This window comes from Mya arenaria, chromosome 2 (assembly GCF_026914265.1).
Source record: "Mya arenaria isolate MELC-2E11 chromosome 2, ASM2691426v1".
NCBI classification, from domain to species: Eukaryota; Metazoa; Mollusca; class Bivalvia; order Myida; family Myidae; genus Mya; species Mya arenaria.
In genome coordinates, this window is record NC_069123.1 from 49,376,125 (window position 1) to 49,386,410 (window position 10,286).

The 10,286-nt window shown below is 34.3% G+C and overlaps 1 protein-coding gene across 2 annotated transcripts; it reads right to left on the reverse strand.

The window, feature by feature from the left end:
• Window positions 1-823: 823 nt before the first annotated feature.
• LOC128225248 (caspase-3-like) lies at window positions 824-8,540 on the reverse strand. 2 transcript variants are annotated; one of them, XM_052935352.1, is made up of 7 exons: window positions 8,447-8,540; window positions 6,392-6,438; window positions 5,952-6,036; window positions 5,334-5,578; window positions 4,530-4,750; window positions 4,014-4,155; window positions 824-3,718 (listed from the first exon to the last, which is right to left on the reverse strand). In XM_052935352.1, exons 2-7 carry the CDS (start codon window positions 6,417-6,419, stop codon window positions 3,480-3,482), a joined length of 960 nt encoding a protein of 319 aa, XP_052791312.1. In that variant the 5' UTR covers window positions 6,420-6,438; window positions 8,447-8,540; the 3' UTR covers window positions 824-3,479. The 2 variants fall into 2 exon arrangements, with proteins under 2 accessions (XP_052791312.1, XP_052791313.1); XM_052935353.1 differs by having other exon boundaries at window positions 8,436-8,533.
• Window positions 8,541-10,286: the final 1,746 nt, after the last annotated feature.

The following is a 10,286-nucleotide window of genomic DNA, read 5'->3' on the forward strand; positions in this document are numbered from 1 at the left end:
TTTACTGGTAATGCATCTAAAAACATACTGTTTTTAGTATTGTTTTACTTTTGATATCCAAATTGCAGAAAAATACAATGAAAGAATACATGAATATTTTGGATTGAAGTGGGGTTGCAGCCCACACTGGTTACACGAGTCGAAAAATGTGAAAACTGACGCTTTCTCCATTAGGTCATTACAACTTGTACAATGAAACAGCAGAAGATGGATATTTTTTTACTTTTTAACATTGCATTGTTAAAGTTGATTAACCTATATCGCAACATTTAAATTGGTCTATGCCGTTAAAAACTGGAAAACTTGAAATATTGGTCTTCAAAGACTATATTTGAGCAAATATCAACATTTGCTGAAGGGTTCCAGCTGTCAGAATCTTAGCTTTAATACTCCTAATGATTTGCCAGTCTTTATTTCGTAATAAAATAGGAAGTTCTACAAACCATTAGTCCCTATAGGCCAATGTAGATTAATAGCTAGATTTTCATCCAAATATTTTTTAAACAGGGGCTGGGGGTAACATTTTTTTAGATGACTGTTTCACTGTTGAATATCAGACTGGTACGCAAATACAGACTCTACAGCCTAGTTCAACATTTGTACATGAGTAAAAAAAATGTAAGGGCCGGCAAAAAGGAGGCAGACAGGGATGAAAATTTAGCAATTAATTTATATTCGCCATAACAAGTATCAATCAAGACAGTTTTCACCAGACAGATGGACACACTTGCGTTAACTTAACCACGATGACCACTACATCTGTATGCCAACCTCCTGTTCATTATATTATAACATATCTTCTGTATTTTTATATTACTGTAACAAATACACACAAATTTATTTTGTTTTTATTCAAAAATAATTCAGTCTGCACAGAAAAATATGTAAACCATATGGCATTTTCAAGAAGGAAACAAAACAATACAGAGACTAAGAATGTAAAATAAAGACGAACTTCTGAAGATCTGATTTTACTCATCGAGCAGTAAATTTACTTTTTTACTATTTTTTTTTTTATTATTCCATATAATACGGTAGGTAAATTTTTATGTCAATGTATTTAATACTACACTTAACTGTTTTAATAGCTAATGCAACTGTATTTGAAAGGGCATGTATATCTTGAAAGATAATCATGCAAAATAATGTACTCAAAGACTTACCTGTAATTTAGATTTATCTTCATTTAATTTTGGAAAAAAGAGAACAAATAAAACTGAAAACAGAGTGGATCGAATGGAAAAGAATGTCAACTCACAATAAATTAAAAAAATACTGACCAGGGAAATCTACATGTAAGATGATCATAATCAGCGGAGATGCTGAGGAGCACTCAACATTTCTTTTAAGAAAAAAATCCCAAATTATTACCGTATAACATTTTGTTTGCTCTATTAGGGTATATATTGATGATTAATAAAAATCTAATAACAGTGTTAATAATTAAGAGACTAGAATAAAATTAACTGCCTTAAGAAAAGACCAAGTTTATGCATGTTTATATGAATTACAAATGACTTGTTGCCTCTTTAAATGGCAAAGTTTAGCAATAAATAAATAACAAAAAACAAAAAACTAACATATTCATGAATATTGTTAAAATAAGAAGTATACAGTTAAAAATTACTAAAATGCAATAAATTTCTTTACTGGAGAGTACAATGTAAATATGGTAACATGAGCTGACTGCCAAGTTGACTACCGGCATCATTTACAGAAGTGATGATGCAAAAGAGAAGAACTGAATAGGATAATAATATTGCGGTTCACCGGTGTATGAAAACATTTAGACTGTGTAAGGTTTGTGAACTTCACACAATAAACTGAACACTGATCAAATAGTGTCCTAAAGAGATGAACTGCAATTTCAGTAATATTCAATGTTTATATTTACACTCATTATTTGCAAATCTTTTCTGGGAGAATTCAACTACAACGCTGATAAATTAGGCTTCAAAGATTGTACAAAGCATAAAATCTGCTGAACTAACCAGAGTCAAAAACGCAACCTGTTTCTTCAACATCACATGATTTTACCACAATACAATGTCCGATGACCAATCACAAGCGTTGCCTGTGAAATGTTGTCCATAATCTACAAAATGATCACAATTGTGACATTTGTTCAAGAATATGATTCGAGGCAAAAAAGACATATGCCAGCCTAAAAATAAATAATGACAAAAACATTCATCAAACAACCTATGAACACTAAATGCCATGAGTTTCATCTTGAAGATACATTGACAATGAAGTCATTAATCTTCAGTTTGACATTCAAAGTAAAATGAGATAAGCTGAAATTAACATTCAGTGAGATAAATACACTGATCAATTGCTAACAATTAAAATAATATAAAAAAAAACATAATATAGTTCCTTATCGGGATTGTATACTTTATTGTGTATATGAACCTGGGTATGTAAAAACCAGGGCTTCTAAAAGTTTGGAAAAAAAATTGGAACCTCAACCGGTCTGAGCCTGGCGACAATCGGTCCGAGCCTGGCGACACTAAAAACCACGTTCAAAACAGGAATGTACAGATTAAAACACATTTTACTATTTCAGAAAAAAAGCTGTGGCCAAATGTTCACAAAGCTTGCTAGAAATCTTCATTGTGTGTAGCAGGGCTAAATGTTACTCCTTTTCAAGCCAAATAGGATTTAATATGAAAGATACAGCTTTGTTGTTTCAAATTTTAAAGCCTCATACACTATAGATATCCCACATTGTTTGGAAGGTAGAGTATACAGTAATTAGCTTCAATGCAATAATAATCTAGTAGTTGCTGAGGTATCGTCTTGTGTGCTAACATGTAAAGAACCTTAACCAGAATTTTAAAGTTAAAATAAAGGGACATAATTTGCATAACATGCAATATATAATAACCTAACTTGATTTATGGGTACACTTCTAGTTTCAAAATGCAATACATGATGTTTTTGCGGAGACAATGACTTAAATTTGCTAACATGTAATACCTTAACAAAGGTATGACGCAAGGCTGGGTATATAGCTCTCCCTCTTCAAATAGTCACATTAAAATGAATAAAACTTAAATATCAGGTATGGGTGAATTATATTTCATTATGAAGGAGATGTTAGATTTTATGTTTTGATTCAAATTCTAAAAATTCAAATTCTAAAAACAAGAGTTAAAACAATGGAATCATTAACAGCATCCTCATAATTATGTTTACATAATTTGTCAAATCCCTGGAAATGGCCTTTTCCTTTTAAATTCCAAAACTTCCTTTAATTATGTATCTCGACAAAAAAGGCCAGAATAAGGCTCTGAAGTTTGCCTTTTGGACCTGCAATTTTCTGATTATTATTAAAAACCTTCATCCAATATGTAAACATAACAGAATGACTGCAGGTGCTCCCTTTACTATAACTCAAGTTTATTGAAAGTAAAATGAAGATATCATCAGACTGGGAATGTATTAAGATTAAGGTTGGAGGTAGATACAGGTTATCAGGACTTCGGTGTAAGATAGATGTCCTTGGTCAGCATGGAGGAGAAGCAAGGTGTCTGTTTCTTCCCAGAGATACGGAGATTGAAGGAGCGTGACTGGTACTTCTGGGCAACCAGTCTAACAACAGCAGTGAGGAGTGTACGCAGGTGGCGGGAACTTGCTTCCGGATGGTCCAGCACTTCACACAGGGCACGCACAAACCAAGACCCCGTGTCAGGACGACGGAAGGCATAGTAACCTGTAGAAATATCCCACTTTCTATCACTTCTATATTTTAATTGCACCAAAAGATATTTTTTAAATCATTTTTCGCAATCTGCATCACATTCATACATCATTATTCTGCAACTTAAAATCATTAACAGTTTGCCATTAAAAGTAATTCATTCACCATCACCAAGTGCATTTGATTATCCAGTAGGGCAGTGCTAAACTTTATGCACACTCCTTTATTAAACCATGGTGTCACAGTTCTGAATCCAAGCTGAGCTATATTGAGTTTCATTTCCACCTTTAAATCTTATTAGTTTTACCTGGTGGTGTAGCATACATGATGAGAAAGTCCTTGTACAGAGGGCATGGGGTGACCTCTGTCTTGTCCCTGCAGCCATCGGTACTGTCTTCATTGTACACAGACAGGTCCACTCCGGAGTCCAGGGTCGACCCTCGACATGCCTGAAACACATGATACCACAATACATGTCAGACATACTATTTTGTACAGTAAAACATTGCTAGGAACAAAACATGCAATGTGTATAGTATCCTTAGTTATCTTAACATAAATCACCAGTATTTTTTTATTAAATTTATTGCTATTTACAGATTGTTTTTCCTTGCAAATTATGAAATAATCATTAAAAAAAATCAACAAAAAATTGAAGATATTTTCCAAATAAGACGAAGGACATGTCAGAACAAAGAAACAGTAAAAAACCTACCTTACCTTATTTTCAAGACAAACAATTCCTTGAATGAGCAAGAACATTATATGGTAAACATGTGCAATTCTAACAGCGCAAATGCCCTTTGAACTTTTGATTGCTGACCTGCATGAAGAAGAGCCTTGGTTTATTGGTCAGTGTTGGACACTTCTGGTCTGTGAACAGCCCCACGATGTCCCTTGTGAGGATGATCTGGTCCGTGCCATAGACAACATCTTCCCGCACATGTTGGTCTGGGATTTTCTTGTCAATCACATGAACCTGATCCCCATGTGACAGTATAGCACACGCAAAACAGTCTGCCTGACTGTGATCACTCCTTGAAGCTACAATCATCACATAAAAACAATAACAGCAGTAGAACATTTTGGATGAATACCTGTATGTTCATTATATATTTTAATTATAAATGGGATATCAAAAAACACCTTTTTGTTATCAATACAGTGACAATAATATATATCACAGTCTAATATTTCATTCTCTTTAACATCAATGAATTACACAAAGATAGTATATAACATTCATCACTTAGAAAAAATAATAGCACTTGAACAATTTTGATGAATGCCTTAATATTAATTTTAATGACTCCTTATAAATGGGATATCGAAAGAACAACATTTTGTAAATATATATACAAATATATATATACAGTAAAAATAATATATTTCAGAGAGCCTAATGTTTCATATTATTTGACACCACTGAATTACACAAAGATAGTATAACAGTGTGTCTAGACTCTAGAGACCATTATTCATTGTTTATTCCTCCGGACCCACTATTCCTATACATAGGCGCTATTTTTTGATGGTTAAACTTTTCCAGTTTTAAGTTCAGTTTATATACCTGGTCAATTTAAGGACAAGAACATATAAGGATTGTTATTTACTTGATATGTCAAACCTTTTTTGAATATTTTCATCATTTGTTCCTGTGTTTGGTTGTGATAAGTGTTCACATTAAACCCGAGGGAGGAGAATGTTTTTTGCAAGCTGGCGACGTCAACCCCCGATCCTGGCCTTGGGGAGTGGCCCTTGAAATGCTCGTTGTTTACTATCACCATGAGGCCTCTGTCACGGTGGCTGAAGTCGTACGTGTCTGAGTCATCCCAAACCGGTGAAATCTCACCTGTGTCAACCTGAAACGGTCTGAAATATTGATCAATTAATAAGATTTACTGAGGACATTTCATTAGTTGGTAGGAAAATTTATGGTAGAGCTAAAAATAGTATGTCATATAACTATCTGTTTTGTTGTAAATAAAATAATGTTTCCATTGAACAACATAGAGTAATTAAGTTACTGAAGATATAAAATCTTCAATTTTTTAAGAGAGATATAATTTATAGTAAAAGTATATAAGCACACAAGTACTAAATATATCTGAGCAATGCTCTAAAACTACATTTAATTCATAATTGATTGTGCACAATAAACTTATGCTCTGGCAGGCAGACATAAGCCTGTCTCAATGTGTGAACATATTCCCTATGCAGCCACTGAAAGAGAGCCAACATGTACCTCTTTATGGCGTTGATGATCCTAGCAATGGTTTGACCTCCGGGAATGTCAACATCTTCCCCATCCGCATCCCCATCCACAGTTTCTGGAACAATGTAAGTCTCAATATATAAAGCAAATCTTATCTTAAAACTAACTGTAATCTTATAAGATAAGGTATGAACATTTTGTAATTATAAGTGATATGTTATTGCTAATCCATATATCCATGTTTGATTGTTCCCTTCCTTTTTGCATATTTGTATTCATGTCTAATAATCAACAATACCAGTAATTGCTGGAAATAAAGACTATTGAATTGGTCTTTACTTTTGAAAAAGAAATTACCCATATTCAACATATATTACTAATCTACCTTTGAGTTCTATGAAACATGTCTGCAGGAGATACTATTTCTCCATAGATATAGTGTCACATGAATGATCTGAGAATATAGTCACCTTGTTTGTGTTGTTCACTGCTGCTCATTCCACCAGTCAGTGGGAATCTGAAAACAACTTTGTTTTTTAACAAGTCAGTTAATCTCAGTATGGTACAGATTGTTCAGAACAATGCTTGACTTAACAGCACTTATGTCATTGTTAACTTTCAAATATTTACTGCTCTAGAAGTTTAATGGATACACTTGTGGTCTGCAGAATTTCTAACAAGATTTGAGATAACTGTTTCAGCTGTACTTGTTTTACATAAAATATTAGCTTTCCCTTCTTTCAATGTACTTTCACTTTCCCTTGCCTTCTAAATCAATCCTCCCCTTTATGAAGTAACTTAGTTTGAGATACTTATTTGTTATCATTAAAATTAATGTAAGAAAAGGAAGGTAGATTGCAGGATGAATGAAATAATATACCGAGCATGGCAGAAAATGCATAAGAAATAGATATTGTTATAAAATAATGAAGCTAAAATGTTCATTTGTTTAAAATAATAAAGCTAAAATGTCAATTTGTTTATGTGCAGCTTAAAGCTTAATCAAGCACTTTCTATCAATTATCTTATTATTTTTTTTACTGGGTAATGCTTTTGAAATATTCTTTAATAGTTCAGTTTAATTAAGTTCAGTTTATTCTGTTCATCCTCCATAGGAGAAGAGACTATTGGATTTTAATTATATACAATACAAAGTATAGATATAGAAACACAGACATTAGGGACACATATAAAACATGGGGTTATTGGCAAGATACATAAACAATACATTGAGTCTCACATTTGACAATCACAGACATTTATCATGTATTTGTAAAGTTAGTTTATCACTGTGTTCTGATAACAATGGCACAAACTGTCAACTATAAAACACTTGATTTGACACTCATCAGTGATGTCTAAATTGTTATAAAATTATGCTCTCAACAAAACAATAAGTTGATGATTCAGATTTAATCAAATCAAGCATCTATGGTGTTCTTCACCTAAGAGGTTTATAAATTCTGACCATAATGGGCATCGTTCACTTTCAAAATATGACCAAGAGAACAACTTATGCAGAAAAACTTCATTCTTACTGTAGCACAACTATATAACATGTGATGTTGTATTTCCTTGCAAAGATTCCAAGAAACTGAGTTCAATGTCTGTAGGTGTTTCTTTTGTGTTGCCTAGGATTCACTTGATGCATTGTTTGTGGGCTCTTTCAAAGGGCCTGGGGAGCAACTGGTTCAAAGTGACAACCAGCTATTAAGTTTATGGTTACTACCGGTAATTATCTTAATTCTAATAAATCAAAATAAAGTGAAACTAAACAACTTAACTCTATTTTCATAGGCTCTGAATGAGATGTCCGAAGAGGTCAAAGACATGCCCTAATATTAACAACAAAACCAGAAATACTTCCCTAACAAGATTTCTGTTTATTTATTAAGTTTAAAAGCAGAATATCTAAGCCAGTAAAAAAGAAAGTGTTTGTCATTAAAACAATGCTATATACATATATCAGTAGTGGTACCAGGGTATCTATTTTTAACATGTTTGGAATGCAATTTTTTAACAGAAAATGAGAATATTTCCTTAGAATGTATGTTTTCGTCTGCACTAAAAGGGAAGTATACCCGAAAAATGGTGTTGCCAACTGTTGCCCTATTTAATGCACATGAGCACTGCAAAAGTGAAATGTGATTATATGATCCTTACCTTGTCCATATAATTGGATGTGGATGGGGTTTCTTTTACATTTTTTTTTATATGAGATTTGAAGCATCCCATATTGAACTTATATTATTTTAGTTTAAATCCTTACCATATTACAAGTGTTGTTACCTGCCCAGACGTTTTAAGCAACTGATTGATAATAATCATACGCATGATATGCAACTTCCAATATGAGGAGAAAAACGCGAATATCCGAGAAGTGCTGTCCGAGAACCACACGCCTACTGATCTTCAATAAGCCGGAAGTGAATGAAGATTGAAGCTAAATGAAAGAGATTATACCAAATCGACAAAAACAAATTTAATCAAGAAAATAACAAAAGGAGAACCAACCCAGAACCGACCTAAGAAGCAGAAATTGCGTATGCACAGGCTCTCTTGAACATCCAGTCGAACAACGAACCCCAGCCGAATCAAAATAAGCACAATAAAATAATAACAGAGTAATGTTAAACCGGTTTTGCTGATACTGTAACGTGCGCGGCCAATCCTTTCAGAGAAAACATACTCGACACTGAAGGATCGATTGACTGGTCTTAATGTATAGGTCTTGAACCTCCACACGGTGAACTAGTTATGTCAATTTGCATATTACCAACCAAGTACATCAGCGTACTATGAACACACTTCCATCTACACCGGAACGTTGCAAAACTTCCGATTACTGAACCATATTCTCCAAGGCACTTAAATTATTTAAGAAAATAACAAGACATATTATAAAAGTGTATTTCCTAAGAAGGCGTACACTAACTTATAAATACAATATACATGGCAATCGACTACAAGAAGTGCATGTGATGGGGAGCACGACTTTTCAACCGTGATAAACTATGACATGATTGAGTATGAATTAAATCTTTGTTAACGCACGTATGTATCCAAAGCATTCTAATGATGTTGGGCTTTAGTATAGATATCATCACTAATACTTTGTTAATCAGTCTGTGTTATAACTTTATGAGATATTTGGTTTGTTACTATGACATATATATGCACGAATAAATCTATCCATCCATCCATCCATCCATCCATCCATCCATCCATCCATTCCATCCATCCATCCATCCATCCATTCCATCCATTCCATCCATCCATCCATACCATCCATCCATCCATCCATCCATCCATCCATATATCTATCTATAAATAATATTATTTGATGCAAACTTTATATTCACCATCATTTTCAGTTCAACGCTGAATATATCTTGGCGAGGAGTTCACTGCCTTGTGTGCAATGTCCGTGTTGGTGACGAGCATCGTGCACATGATGTTGTAACGGCCGACCAGCTACGATTACTTCAGAGGCGCATTTCGTGTCGCAAACAAGCCGTTTACGCAGTTGTCCGTCCATGCTTTCCTTCGATAAGGTGCCACGACAAAGCAGCCGGTCCCGCTTTTTTGCGTGTTAATATCTTGTAGGAGAAACTGAAGTACTTTGCCTCATAAAATTATCTTCAAGTTGACAGGTGCTGAGGAAAATCGTCGCCGAAATCATGGATGAGGCACCAGTGGTAGTGGCGTTCACGATGAAGCAGGTAAATTACTTTATAAAAAATCGATAATAGTATATATATGGCATGTCAATACTGTATATTCTATGATATATAAACATACAATATATTTCTCATCAGGGTCGTAGTAGGTTCTGCGAGAGGTGTTTCCTCGATCGAAACTTCATGGCTGTGGATTTCATTGGGCCCAAGCAATCCAGCGACGAGTCAAGGCAGTCGGGTTGCAGGCAACATACGAGAGACGGGAAGGCGTATACCAACGTGTGAGGAAGCTTCTGGTCCCCCATTTCCTGCCGTCTGGAGACATAAGGCGGTCTTTCCAGAAACTGACGGACCGCTCGGATGACCTGACAAGTGATCCGTGTACATAGAAAAAACGTCCGGACAAACAACGATACCGACGGTAATTTAAAACATTAAAATGACATAAACAATGATATATATTCATTATGAATATAAACTTAAATTAACTTGTTCGATGGGTCAACGCTTATTTTTATCATTAACACTTATTATATAAAACAAATGCATACATCAATTGTACATTACTTTTATTTCTTTTATCGAGGATAGCACCGACGCATGTATAGGCGAGGGACAAACTACAATTTTAGGTTTGCTGGGTCTGCTACTGAAGGAGGCGCAGCTGGTCCCACTGCATGCAGGC

What these genes read in the sequence shown, in the direction of transcription:
- LOC128225248 (XM_052935352.1), bottom strand. Translation starts at nt 6,419, where the DNA reads ATGAGCAGCAGTGAACAACACAAACAAG. An exon ending in GATGAAAATATTCAAAAAAG is followed by an intron (nt 4,751 to 5,333) that starts GTTTGACATATC and finishes TGATGATTGTAG; the next exon opens with CTTCAAGGAGTGATCACAGT. An exon ending in CAAGGCTCTTCTTCATGCAG is followed by an intron (nt 4,156 to 4,529) that starts GTCAGCAATCAA and finishes CATGTGTTTCAG; the next exon opens with GCATGTCGAGGGTCGACCCT.